Source organism: Coffea eugenioides, chromosome 11, assembly GCF_003713205.1.
Source record: "Coffea eugenioides isolate CCC68of chromosome 11, Ceug_1.0, whole genome shotgun sequence".
In the NCBI taxonomy this organism is placed as follows: domain Eukaryota; kingdom Viridiplantae; phylum Streptophyta; class Magnoliopsida; order Gentianales; family Rubiaceae; genus Coffea; species Coffea eugenioides.
In genome coordinates, this window is record NC_040045.1 from 17,326,870 (window position 1) to 17,342,201 (window position 15,332).

General features: G+C 32.6%; 1 protein-coding gene across 1 annotated transcript; it reads right to left on the reverse strand.

The window, feature by feature from the left end:
- Positions 1 to 248: 248 nt before the first annotated feature.
- Positions 249 to 3,308, reverse strand: LOC113751579 (NADP-dependent D-sorbitol-6-phosphate dehydrogenase-like). Its single transcript, XM_027295633.1, has 6 exons — positions 3,048 to 3,308; positions 2,545 to 2,639; positions 2,057 to 2,174; positions 1,662 to 1,794; positions 987 to 1,206; positions 249 to 797 (listed from the first exon to the last, which is right to left on the reverse strand). Exons 1-6 carry the CDS (start codon positions 3,178 to 3,180, stop codon positions 564 to 566), a joined length of 933 nt encoding a protein of 310 aa, XP_027151434.1. The 5' UTR covers positions 3,181 to 3,308; the 3' UTR covers positions 249 to 563.
- Between the last annotated feature and the right edge of the window lie 12,024 nt (positions 3,309 to 15,332).

Sequence of the window (15,332 nt, forward strand, 5' to 3'; positions counted from 1 at the left end):
ACACACAAGCTGAAAGAAAGAGGGAAAGACAATAGCTGCAGGCTCCACTGGAGCAATTAATAGCAGCCGTAATCAGGGCTACTCTTTTGTCTGCTAGTTTTGTTGTGGGCTTGCAAGACAAATAACCCCATTGTTTTATGGATGTAGGCTGTTTCTCTGGGTTCAAATTTCCGCCACTAAGTTCACATTACATATCCATTGCCAACAGCCACGGAATAATTGCAGTACACCCCCAATTAATGCTTGAATTGGAAGGACAAAAACCTTTCTTTATTCTTTTATACATAAATATGTATATATATTTCAGCTACCACATAAATACATTGAAATAGCACACAAGTTTATTTAACACTCCAACTATAGCATCCATGATAAGTTACAGCATAACTTATAAGATGTGGCTAAGCCTATATAAGTATCTAGTAATTGTTCCAAACATCCATCCCTTCGTTTTAAAAAGACTTTTTTTTTATAGGGGGGGTGGAATTTAAAAAGCTAATAAAAAAAAGGGAGATTAGAACTCAGGACCTCTAAGTCCTGGTACTTCAATCTTAGCCATCCCTTTACTCGTATATGTCTATGTTCCAACCACCTTTGGCCGGGTCATTGGATCGAGCTTTCCGATCTATAGTTTTGATCAGTTCCATGTCCTCTTCGCTGAGCTCGAAATCAAGGGCCTGAAAATTTTCTTGCAACCTTTCAAGTTTTGATGTCTTAGGAATCACAGCTGCATTTCGCTGAATGCTCCAGTGCAGAACGATCTGGGCCACAGACCTTTTATATTTCGCAGCAATACCCTGAGAAGCAATAGCAAGATTTTAGCCATACATGATTCTTGGACATTGAAAATGAATGAACTTAAATATAAGTTTAACTAAAGGGAATGTTAATTGCACTTCAATTTTTGTTAATCCCATTTCCACTATCATTTTTATCATATAGTTTTTATTTATTAAACTATATGATAAAAAACAAAAAGTGATTACCAGAAGAACGGGGTCATCCAAGCATGATACAGAGCCAAACATTTCGGTGTTGGCTTGGGCTCCTCCCAGTGGGGTGTGGGCAGTGACACAGATGCCGTGCTTCTGGCAGAACTTGACAAGGGAATCCCTCTGGAAATAAGGATGCAACTCCAGTTGATTCACAGCTGGCTTCACCTTTGAATAAGCTAGGCAGTCTCTAGTTAGCAAAACGCTGTAATTGCTGCGTACATTCACAGACGGATTAGAGTCTCTCTTGAATCAAGGAAAAAAAAAAGAGAGATTATGATTGTCGAATTGGTAACTTAGGGAATTGTGTAAGATTTTTTTAGCTATTTATATTTAAGAAAAGTAAATAAGTCGATATAAATAACATAGTATAATCGTGGTAGAGTGGAGGAAGCATCAATTACCTAGCACTACATAATACTCCTACCTCATTGAGATTGTCACCTTAGTGTATCAGACGGAAGTTTTTGGACTTTAGAATAATTTGTTTTCAATTCGTAATTTTATCCTCAAATTGTTATGCTGTTTGAAAGCAATGGAGGTTAATTTGTCTTGCAAAAGAAGAAAAAAACGGACGTAAAAATCTCGAAGTTTTTTTTATTGTGTATTATGAATAGCATGAAAAGTAAGTAAACAACATGAACTGAAATTGTTATCTAGACTTGGTACCTGATTCCAATGCTTCGAACTAAGCCCAGAGAGACTAAGTTTTCCATGCCACGCCAAACAGTCTCCAAAGTGATATTAGTGTCTATGTCCAGGACACCATCCTTCCCCTTCACGCTGGCTGGCTTTCCAATTCCTGCACAGATTTTTTTTTTTTTGCACGCATGCACCAAATGTACCGCAACCGATGCAGTACGTGCAATTACAAAGTTATTGGTACAAATAACCCGAGCAAATTCAGAAACTGCAATTGGGTACAAAAGACCCAAGTAAATCTAGGAATTCCGATTGGGTAGAGTGCTTTTGAATTCACGGCCCTTCTCCAACCTTCTTTCTCTGCTCGAGAAAAAAAGTAGTACTAAAAAGAAATTTTGGAGTAAACATAGAAGTTCGATTACCTGTATGCCTTGTGGGTACTGGAAAATGAATGAGATACAGGTCAAGATAATCAAGACGAAGCTTTTTCAGGCTGTCTTTGCAAGCCTCAAGAACGTGGTCATGGTCTGAATTCCACAGCTGCAGCAAAACACAAGGTAACAGTTCTCATGCTATTATATGTATATATACCTCGTCAAAGTAGGGAAATCACATATTGGGTACAACAGATATATACTACTAGTACAATTGTAGCTTTGGAGTTGCTATCTAGTAATGATTGCACATTTATATAGTAATTAAATGAGAAGTTCTTCATTTATGGGTGCCAATGATGCAAGAAAATTCAATTTTTATTGGGAATTGCATTATAAACATGCATATAGATGTACTTGTGCAAAATATTTTTTTACCGTGTTAGCATGTGAAAGCGTTAAGTTAACTTAACCTTCGTAGTAATATGAATAATTCGTGAAAACTAATTAACAAAAATAAATAAATATATAACAACCTTGGTAGTAATGAAAAGCTCCTCCCTCTTAACGAGTCCCATGCGAAACGCTTCTTCCAGGGCTTCCCCAAGTTCTTCCTCATTCTGGTATTTAGCTGCATAGTGACAACCTTACAAACATGAGTACTTAATTCTAAACAAACATTTTTGGGTCTCCTTTTTTTTCATTTTTCTTAAATATGCTGATTGATTTACAACATTTTCCACTGGTTCATTTTCTTTTCAATTATAAATTCAAATCTCACACGCAAAAAAAGGAAAGAAGATACATATACACATGTAAATAAATAAATAAATATATATGTATATGTATATATGTATATATATACATATATGTATGTGTATGTATGTATACAAAATAAGATGTACTGCAACTACAAGAATGTAGAACTTTTTATACATGAAAGTTTACATGCTAAAAGGAAGAAAGAGAGAGACGGAGAGGAGGAGGAATACACGTTATTATATGTAAAGAGAAAAGTAGAGATGGAAAGAGAGTTTACCAGCGCAGTCAAAATGACGGTAGCCAATCTTGATTGCATTGAAGAGAATCTCTTTTATATTTTTGCCTTCCATGCGAAAAAAACCAAGACCAAGAATTGGCATTTCATAACCACTGTTCAGAGTCAATGCCATTTTTTTTTTTACAGTATCTTTTTACGAACTAAAAAGGGAAAGGAAGAAGGAGTCTGGCTGTAGGACGAAAATTAAAGCTTTTTTTTTTATAAGACTAGGTTTATAACCTCTATTCAATTCACTTGCTCTTAGAATTCTTTTTGGCAACAAGGCTTGCAGTGCTTGGGTATTTATAGCACCACTTTCATGGTATTATTCCCTGGAGTTGGGGTCCCACAATTGGCTTTTTTTGTTTTCACCATGAATTACAGTAATATATAAGGTCGGCACACATGGCAGGCATCAACCAGCATATCATGTGCAATATGGAGGTTTCCTTGTTAAACATAGTGCAAGGGGATCATTCATTTGGATATGGTAAACAATTCTTTTTTATCAATTTGTCATATCATTCACTAAATAATTGCAAGTGAGTTGATTAGGCCGTCGTCGAGCGGCTAAAATTGAAAACAAATTCCGTGGTCCATTACGGACCACTCCTTAATTTTTCTATCCTTAAATGATGATAGAATTTCAAATTTTAAATGATTGTGAATGTTACAATTACTGGCCTAAAACACTTATTTTATTATACAAGAATTTAATTTAAGTGTATAATACCTAAAAAGTATTGGCTCGAGCGGTCTGCTCCCTCTCTTTAGGGTACGGTGGATTTACCTAGGCAACCAGGGTTCGAGCCCCCTTGCTACCGTGCTCGAGTGGAGTGGGGCCTCCTCTCCAGGTCGGAGTGAGATTAGTCGGGCCCCGTAAATATTGACCCGAATACCCACTCCGTCAGAAAAAAAGATATATATATATAATACCTAAAAGGGACCGTAAAATCCTCCCTGGTGGATACTCTAAAAGTTAAAAGTTTTGAATGGAAATATATGAGTACACATACTGTTTATCCTCATCAGGCGTGAACTTCTGAGACCAATAAGTGGCCCTAATCCAGTTCATACTTGCGCACTTACCTGGTAAGAGGGCATCAGTATTAGAGTTGCGGCTAACCTGTGATGGGCTTCGCAGTCAGAAACGTTGCAAGACCACTTGAAATTCTATGGGCGATTTTTTTTATTTAGAAAAATGGTATCTTAACCAATTAAAAAGTAAAAATTTTATCACTGTCCAAACTAATGACTTGGCAAATTTTAGTTAATTTTTGATAAATAATTTACAGCCAATTAGACAAATAAAGATGCCACAATCTCATTTGGAGTATATTTAATGTGAAATTAATGAATTTCAAATTTTTATTTGAAGAATTTTCATTGATCAAGACTAATTATTAGGCTTGCCAAATAATTGGTCTACACAGTAATAAATTATTGATAGAGAAGTTAAGAAATTTTTTGTAATGGATACAACATCAATAATGACATTAAAGAATGCAGCTAAAATCTTTGTATTCGTTGGAATAAATTTTTTGCCAAGTGTATGCTTCTACTAAAGACATTTCCTCTGTCTCTTCTGCCAGAATAAGCCACATGTACAACGTATCCATGTGCAAAATCAAGCGTGACGTGGACGTGTCAAAGCGGCAGCATTTCTCCTAGCAATGGGTATCCAACTCTTTAGTCACTTTAACAAGTGCGCTAAAATTTATCCTAATATGCCAACCAATTGAGCACCACAAATACAAAATCACGAATTAAGCGTAAATTACCTTGACATTCCTCGATCTTTCGTATAACTATATATACAAACACTGGACTATATATAGTTTATGGTCTTACCTTAAAAAAAAAATTTCTAATGAAGATGTGAGATTTAAAAAGTGGAGAGGGAAGAAGTAGAATCCAAAATCTTTAAATTCTAAAGATTTAACTTCATCCGATAGATCAGAATCTCCTCCATAATTTATGTGTTTACTTCCAAATTGTGAATTATATTAAGAGTTACCTGACATAGAAAAAGAGTTTTGTGTCAAATGATGCATGATCCTTTAAGAAGATCACCATTTAGTCTACAAATGAGTGCACTAATAAACTTACCCAAATTTTTGCCTATAACTTTCTATTGGGAATTTCCTTGTCCCCTATTTTGATTTCTTTTTGCTCCGGGAGAATCCTCCTTCCTATGGTATTTAAAAAAAAAATAAGAAGAAAACAAAAAGAGAGAGAGTGGAATTCCCTGCCTAAAAAAAAACAAGAAGAAAAGAGTGTACTGGAACTCTAGATGAATTTTATGTGGATAACATTAATATATTCTAAATGTTTACTAGGAATATTTATTGTAAGTTTATGTCTTCTTGAATTAAGATACTTGCAGATGAAGGGGTAGGCCCCATCAATCCAACTATTTCTCCTAGATCAATAAAAGATTACAGAGCATACAAAAAATTTTGAATAGAATAATTAAAATACCGAACAGATACCTAATAAAAATTGAAAAATAAGTGTATTGTAGGCACGGTGACTTTTAAAATTACAGACTACTCTTAATCACCAAAACTCTCGAGTCTATTTTTATCATATTTTCTTATTTCTATGTTTTAGATATTTTTTCCCTAAATTTTGAACACTTTCACAAGTAGTTAACAATACCCAACATCCCAAATGACACAACTAACAGTTAAAGACATTATATATACTGGTGCTAAATGCCCATCAAATGTGTGTGCAATCAAAAAATATATAAAATTTATGGCATATATTTAAAATAAAATTTTTATTACAGAATCAAACTTTAATATTTTAAATTTTTTCATAAAATAATTTTATATCAGTAGTTATAATGTTTAGGGGCAGTTATGTTGAAAACATATATTTAAATAGTTAAAAGTAAAAATAGTTATGGGTAGTTTTTGGTAGTTAAAGTAAAAGTAGTTTTTTTAAAGGCAAAAAAGGAAGTTCATAATATGATGATAAATGTTAACCACAATGTTAACTTCAAACCCCTTTCTCAGACTATATATATATATACACTAATACTCAATGCACACCTAATGTGTGTGTAATAAAAAATACATAATATTCATGGTCATATATTTTAAATAAAATTTTTATTACTGAAGCAAACTTTAATCTTTTAAATATTTTTCATAAAATAATTTTATATTGGTAGTTATAATGTTTAGGGGTAGTTATGTTGAAAACATATATTTAAATAGTAAAAAGTAACAAAGTCATGGGCAATTATACGTAATTAAAGTAAAAGTAGTTTTTATAAGGGTAAAAAAAGAAGTTCATAAAGTAATAATAAATGTTAACCCAATATTAACTCAAAACCTTTCTTAGGGTTTATATATAGTAGATAGTGTATGTGTATGTGTCTATATATATATATATATATCAAAATTATATATATATATATATTAAAATTATAACGCGTGTGGTACTGGAATTCATAAAAATTTACCCACATAAAAATTTACCCACATGAAATGTATTCTCTCTCTTTCTTTGGAATGATGGAAATGAGGCAGGTTAAACGTGAAAGCCCTACCAATTAATAGATGTCTTTTTTTGTCTTCCTTTATCATGGAATTCTACAAATACATCACTTGCATGTTCCGAGTGTGTGCATATAAACTAACCACGTACGCACTACTACGTGGATCTCTTAGGTTTTCTCCAACTAATGGACAATTACATGCCGTGTTATTTTCTATCACTACACATTAAGGTCATAGCGTCAATTATTTCAGGTTTTAATTTAATTATTGATCATTACGACATCAATGTCTAATAATTAGCGTTTGTATTCATGTCAACTTTCCGAGGTTTTAATCAATGTCTCATAATTAATGTTTGTGTCGATGTCAAAATTTCAGGTTTTAATTTAATTATCGATAATTAAGACATACATGTCTCACAATTACTGTTTGCGCTCATTCCTCTTTTGAACTTGTCAAAGATTGGCGATATTGTGACAGCAAAAGCTAAGATCCAGAGCAAATTTTACGTATATCAAAAACTTTGCCCTTCTTTATATAACATCTATTTGTTCAATTAAAATGTGAAGAAAAAAGATGTAAAATACGATTACGATTAAATGAATTAAGTGATAAAGATTAAAAAAAAAAAAAAGATATCCCGCTTTATAACCACCCCTTATTTTCCCTCTCTTTCATGGATGAAATTAATCTCAGTGCTAATATAATTCACTTTGACATCTCGCATTGATGTTTCATTTAGTATAACAATGGTGTTAAAATCTAATGGGCGCCACAACAAGCCCTTTCATCACCAGTCCTAAAATCCTAAATTAGTATCAATTATCATCCATGCTATGATGCTATTAGAAAGGTTACTAGCCACCATTGTCATAGCCACCTTCAATCTAAATAATTAAACCAATTTTCCAATCATTTTAGTGACAGATCAACACTCCTATATCTTCTTTGTGACTTTTCTTTGCGGCTCTCTTCCTAACCAAGCCCACTCTGCCAACATATCTCCTTCTTCCTCCACGGCACCACTAATTGCCCCATCCTCCCCCTATCCTGTCTTTACATTAAAAGCCTCATTTTTTACTTTAAATCAATCAACAATTTAAAAGAATAGATGTTACATGTATGACACGTCTCAAAATAAACAAGATGTAGAAATACACAAATGATAAACATCAAGTTTCATTTGGGATTCATTGTGGTTCATTCTTTCTTGATAATCTTTGATTTCAGATTTAAAAAAAAGAAGAGATCATCGGTTCGAGTCTCACTGATTGTGATTTTTTTTTCATTTTATGAAGGTTACCATGTAATGATATTGAATTGTAACTCGTGTTGTCGTGATTTGCTAGAGTTGTGATTTGTTTATATTGTTCCTATTACTGTATGATCTTTGCAATCACACCAAAAAAAATTTTGAGAAAAAGGAGAAGTACATTCGTAGCTTCAGAAGTGTTTTGTAGAACCACAATTGAGTTCGTGGTTTTGATTTGATCTTTGAAGTACTGGTTTGGGGATTATTTATTTCTTTATTGAATTGTTGGGTTGGAGTTACGTGTTCAGACTTTTTTGGCCTGGAGTCAAACTTTTTAAACGAGGCTTGCGTTAGTGACTTTGATTGTGGGTCAAATTGAAAACGTTTGTTGTGGCCCGTGGGGCCCGGAAGATTGTTGTTGAACAAGTGAACGTAAATTAAGAAGAATTAATCTTAGTTTATTTTCTAAATTATCAGCACTAGATTCATGATAATTAATTTGTATTTCAATTTCATATCCAAATTGTACATATTTATTATATATCCAACCATATTAGTATATAAACGATCAATATATAGAAGATTAACTCAATTAAGAAAGGGTAAAGTTGTTCAAAATATGAAGTTTGCTTTGGATCCTAAGTTTTGCTCTGATAGTATCGACAATCCTTGTTAAATGCAATTTATATCTCATTCAGATGATGTTTAAGCTTCATAAGGCATACAACTGGAGATATTCAACAATTCTTGTTTGAAGTTGCAATGAATTGTGAAGAGATTATCTCTCAATTAAACATATGGAGCCCTTTATTAAACCAGTACTTTGGACAAAAGTAATGCACCAACACTAAAAACCACATCATTTGGTCTAATCATTGCCTATTACATTTTAGGTTAGTACACTAGTCGCATTATATGTACGTTACGCATGCAAAATTTAGGTTTTAAATTTAAATTTAGTTATCATGCTTGTAAATCCGACAATGCATATGCACTGTAAGTGTATAGAAAGTTAATTCTAATATTCTATACAAACTATCATTTGCTTTCATTATTCAAATTAAATTCATGTAATAAGAGTTTTCTTCTTTCTCTTAATAATTCTCATCTTGCTTATTGACTATGTGTCTAATAATGAACATCTAAAATAAGTTTCTGTATATTCCGATCGTATCATTTGCTAGTTGTGTTACTATTTATTTATCCTGCGCCGTACTGTCCACGGGATAAATTCACGTAACATTGAAACTGATTACTAAATTATGGTGGAGTATTTATTGTCTAGTGAATTCTTCAAACTTTGACACGAATCGCATTTAATATTATTGGCTTTTGGTTTTGGTTAGATACCTTGAGAGGAGTCTCTAAATGGTGAAAAACAAAAAATTATTGTAATTTTCCAACTTAGATATCGTCTAATACATTAATGGTATTAGGTACGATGTGGTCTGATACATTCGTTTGGTGTACAATGACACCAGCTCATCTTATTTGAATATAAAAAAATATTTTATTCATAAACACTAACTTTTATGTCAAGAAAGCCTTATTTGGGTTGTGATATTTTGGAACAATGTGGTGCACAAGGTGTATTCATAAATAAATACATTGATGGAATTAGATCGCGAGCGGCTCGAGTACAAACTCGGTCAACATCGAATTCGAGTTGAGTTCGAACTGATCAAGTCGAACTTGATCTCAAACTCGAATTTAAAAATATTAAACAGTTCAATTATATATATATATATGTACATATATTATTTTAATAGTAAAATTACATATATATCTCTAATATTTTATTATTTGTTAAGAAAAATTATTATTTTTATTTATTTTTTTAAAAAAAAATAATTATTTTTTTAAATTTTTTAAACTTGACCTCGAGCTTGAAATTTTGAACTCGTAGAACTTGAGCTCGAATTCAAGTTTCGTAAAATTAAATTGAGCTTTAAATTGATTAAACCAAAACTCAACTCGATTTGATTCGTTTGCCCCCATAGAATAACGTAAAACACAATTTTACAACCCGAGTTCCTTTTGCCTGCCAGCCACAACTTGGGGCCGAAAAAATAAAAGGGCATAGATGGAGGAAAAAACCCAAAAAAAAAAAAAAAAAAGGCAACGCAAATTTGAGGCCAATGGAGTTAGTGGTTGAACTGTAGTTTAGATTAGATTAGATTAGAAAAGCAACAGCCCACCAAATGTCACTTTTTTATGCAACGAACCTCATTTCTCAAACTTAAAATCTTATATAGTGCTTGTTTTGATTGTGATTTTTTGTGAAAAAAATTATATTTTTCTTAAAAATATTTTTTAATTATCTTTTTATTTCACATATATCAAATCGTTACAGTATATTTTTCTACAAAAACTCGTAAAAATAGCGATCCAAACTCTTTCATTCTTGTAAGTAATTCTATTTGATAAATTGGGCACTAATCTGCGTCATATCGAATCAATTTTGAGCAAAACTATCAAGCATGTATTTCTCTATCTTACTATCAGATGCGTATGAAGAGAAAAGTTATTAAATGCTCGATCTTAATTTAGTCCTATTAATTTTAAACTTGAATAGCTTATCTCATCTTTCTCCATACCCAGTTCACTCGAGACCAAAGGAAAAAAGAAAAGAAAAGAAAAGAAAAAATTAATCGCCGCCCTTATAAAATGCCACTATAGTTTAATTTCATGCAAATTGCCAGCTATAACCTCCGTCCCAAGTTTATTATATTTCTTCTACAAGAAGACACGAGTTATTATAGAAAATTAAATTCCATTTCATAAGGTCAACTAATAATGTTCACAATTATTAATGCAATCAGGTTTCATAGGATCTCATTAATTATCCCTAAACAAATTATTGTCCATTCAAAGTCTAGCTATGACCGTTAATAATAATTTATGCTTGATTTAAAACTTATATCTAATTAGAAGACCGGCATATTCCGAGAGATCCCGCATGTCCAGAAGCATGGGATAATAGCAAGAACGGTTGAACAATTTAAGGCACTTTGAGCAAGTTGTGAAATAGTTTATCCAATATTGTAGGAATAAATGTTTCATGCATTGGCGATATATACACTAATGAGTTAATATTTAAATCTAAATTGAAATGACATGACAAACATCCAAATTCATCGACATATACAATGACAATATAGGAAAGAATATCTATCTTGTAAATCATTACCATGGTAGGAAAGAATATCCCTTTTTTTTTAATGATAACATTCTTATAACCTAATTTATCCTACTTACAAGAAGGGTGAGTATAAAGAAGTTGTATAAGGGACTAACAGGTATACATCAGCGTATACAATGATAATGTTAAAAAGAATATCCATATTGTAAATCATTACCAAGGTAGGAAAGAATATCCATATTGTAGGAAAGAATATCTTTTTTTTTGTTGTTGCAATGATAGCATTCCTATAATATAATCTATCATACTCTAAAGGGAGAGAGAGTCTAAAGAGACTGTATAAGAGATTAGGGAGCCTAAAGAAGATGTATAAGGTGTTAGCAGATATAATAACAAGATTAGACCAAAAAGATGTTTTAGCACCTCTTTTAGATTTTTTTCATCACAAGCGGGGTTTGAACTCCCCGATCTGTCGTTCAAAGAAGGATTTAATCCCTTTTTAGTACCCATTGAATTAAAGCTTTGTGGTTTTACGAAAGAATATCCATGGAAAAGAATATACTATTTTATGAGGTTCACACATAAACATTCAAGACTATAAACATGATGCTACTCAACCCATACATTTTTTTTTCAAATTCAAAATTTGGACCATCTAAACCGTAAGGCATTCATTAAAAGTAATCATTTCTAACATTTAATCATGTTCCTTAATTTTGTTCACGCTATTCTTGTCGTAATTTACCTTCAAACTCGTTGTATGAGCAGAAGTTAGTCTCAATATCAAGTATGCCTTCATTAATTTCCGACATGACATTCGTATTTCAAAGCAACATGCTGCAGGATTCTCCTCCCTAATTCTTTAGTTGAAAAATTTTGGCCCCATTTGGAAAGTGAGTTTTTTGGGTGTTTGTCTAAAACTTTACTGTAACTTACTATAAAAGTTTTTTAAAGAATTTTTGAAGTATGTTTTTTTTAATATTTTAAAATGTATAGTTTAAAAACTTTGAAAAGTTTTTTGAGGTTACTATAGTTAAAATTTTAAAAAACTTGTAGCAAATAAACTTGGCAAAAAACTGGTTGGTTTCAAACAAGGCAAAAGTTGAGTAAATTACAAAGTTTAAGCCTTTTTTGAGCAGGTTGTTAAACTATTCATTCAACAATGAAAATCATTACGATGCGTGGGCCTCGTACATAATGGTTAAAACGACGAATATGATGTTTTTGGAGCTAAACATTTTTTTTCCGAATTCAGAATTTGGACCATCTTAACCAAAAAACTTTTCCTAAAATGTAATCGTTACCTCACTATTCTTGTCGTGTTCTTTACCTTCAAATTCATTGTATCAGCAGAACTTTAGTCTCAGTGCCAAGTATGCCTTGTTTGACATCGCACTTCAAAGCAACATGATGAGTCCTTCATCATGTTTTGACAAAAATTTGCAGACCACTGCCCAGTCGCCATTTGTCAACACAAAAATAGAATCGTCAAAGTACCAATAAATTGACATGACTTTTGAGCCACCAAGAAATTACCTTCAATCATGCCAGGGAAATTCTTCTGTGTGAGTGTTATGCCAGGGAAATTCTTGAATTTTTTTTTTTTGTCGGCACAGGGTGTCCTGAACCATTGGACCCGACTAATCCCCTGCGACTGTTAGAGTCCCGCCCCAAGATTCACAGCGCGTTAGCTCCCCGGGGGTCGAACTAGTGACCTGCCCTTATGAGGGGACTACGGAAACCAGTCGATCTGCCCGGGGAGGGCTAACCCAGGAAAATTCTTGACACTCGAGATAACTTTTGCTCTCGATTGTGTGTGTGTGTGTATTATATATATATATATATAGAAATTCTGGTTTTTAAAATTCATTCTCTCCAAAATGGTGCTAATTAAAGTGACATATTGTTCTTCACTTCATAAACTTTTAAATCCCATGACATCTAGGTTTCTGGCATTTTCTGTGAGGATGAACCCTTGTGATAATTTTTCCATATTTAAGAGTTACTCAAAGAAAAGAATTAAGAAGACACCTAAATCTCACCCAAATTCTATAAAATCATATAATCTTTTGAATATTTTCCCTTAAGTACACAGGTGCAAAGGAGTTATATCACACAGATAAGATGATTTTATTGATGCCTGCAGCCAATTATTTGTGAAAGAAAAAAATTATAAACATTTCCTTTCATTTTTTTTTTTAAGCAAAAAGCTTTATACCGAGCTAAAAGCAATTTATAAATGCCATGATTTTGTATTCCAAACAACTGCCCCAGACATGTGCAGAAGAATTAATGGTGTCCCAGTCCCACCCCGATTGAGAACCGAGTGCCAGGTGTTGAACCTCCCGTGATTTTTTATTCTCTTAGGTTTAAATTATAGCATAAAAACAAAATGGCTTGAAGTTCACATAAAAACAATTAATATGTGTGCTGCTTTTGGAAAACGATACTGCGACAACCCAAATTAACAACTGCCACGAACCGCGGAGGACAAAGGCAGAATATTTGCACCACAAGTTGTTTGGGAACAAGTTAAAATTTATGTCAAACTAATTTGTATAATTTTGTTACAAAAATTGCGAAACATCTTTCGGAATGTACATTTAATTTTTTGTGTTATTTAACTCAAAAAAGCAAAATAAATACTGTTTAATAATAAGTTACTTATGTGACAGAATATTCATTCATTCACGACACTCTCAGTAACTTTTGATATTATCAAATTCAACACGATAATAGAACTTCAAAAATTTTGCATTGTCGACAAAATCATAACCCTCAAAAACTTGGAACTGTTGGCCGTCTAGTCTTCAGGCATGTGGTGAAGAATTATTGGTGACCCACCCCTCCAATTACCTAGCTGGACATTCCTCTAATAATTGAAGGGTGCCAAAGGCCAGAGGGATGGGTGAAAGGGCGACGTGTGAGAGAGTCTCTCTTGTCTTGTTCTTGTGCTATAGCAGAAGACACACGGGCACATGCACACACTTTATCTCCTTCAAAGTAACACACTGTAACACTTTATCTTCCTCAATGTAACACGTTAGAGCTATTAAACAGGGAGATATGACACCATCTTTTTTGTGACCAAAGTATCTTTGGGCACGAAGGGTACATTCTCCATGCATATTGTGATAGTATGTTCCTATATCCAAAGAATGGTTGGGTTATGTAATCAACTCGTTCTTTTTCTATTGCTTTTAATAAGTTACGATTTCATAACAAATACATGTAAACTAGTTATAGAGTTGGAACAACAAAGTGTACCGTATTCTGAAATATTATTGACAATATCATATAGTTCTTTGAAAATTGTGTATCATATCTTTCATGCAATTCAAAAAAATTCTCGAACTTTTTTTTGCTAGTTTATGTTCTTAAAATGGAGCTAGAGCTCCTATTGTTAATTTTTTTCATAACAGATTCGTTTTTAATCTTTGATTGTGAGGCTGTAAAGAATGAAAATGAATTGAATCTTGCATGACATCAACGAATTTGTGATTGACAAAATTTTCTAATTCAAAGTTCATGAAAAAAATTTGACATCGTCTATGTTTCAAAGGAAGATGGTAATGAATGAAACATAAACTGATGGACTCATAATTTTGGTTCAAGAAAAACAAGGTGAATATGTTTTTATGGAATTTAATATTTAATAACAACTAGCAATACCACTTGGTAAGTAAATTACTTCTTACCTTTTATTGTAGAATATATACAGCTATTTCTATATTCAAGAATGACTATCACCAAAGCATAGTGGAGTTTTTCTTTTTGGCAAATCCTAAATCAATGTTCATTTAAATAAAAAAAGAAAAAAACTACCTCCAAATCCATGTTAAACCAAATACGCAAGAAAGAATTTCAGCTGGATGGCCTGTATTTTCTCAAGAATTCCAGCTCAACACTCTTACAGTGAAAAGGCCTATTTCTCTATTATTGCAGCCAGGTTCACATGCTGCAAAGCGGATAAGGATTCTGGATTCATATTTCCTCTTTCTTTTCATCGGTAAGAGGATATTACATGGCCATTCAGGTCCATTTTCAGCCCTTCACCCTTTTTGCAGAAACATCCAGTAGCAAAACTTAAAATTGGGAGAAACAGATAATAGTCAGCTTGAAAGACAATTATCTACGTTCAAAATGTTAAATAATTAATACCTAAAGAACAATTTGCTTCACAATAATAGACACCATTTTTTAAATAGAGTTAGCCTTTCTAAAATTTGACTAATCCCTAGAGTGTGCAAACTGTATATTTTCAAAGTTTAAAAAGACAAAGTGTAATTACCCTAAATTCAAGGGGACAATCTGTGATTTGCCATAATTTCATCATCTTTTAATTTGTATCTCTCGTTTTTATACATAATCTATTTTAA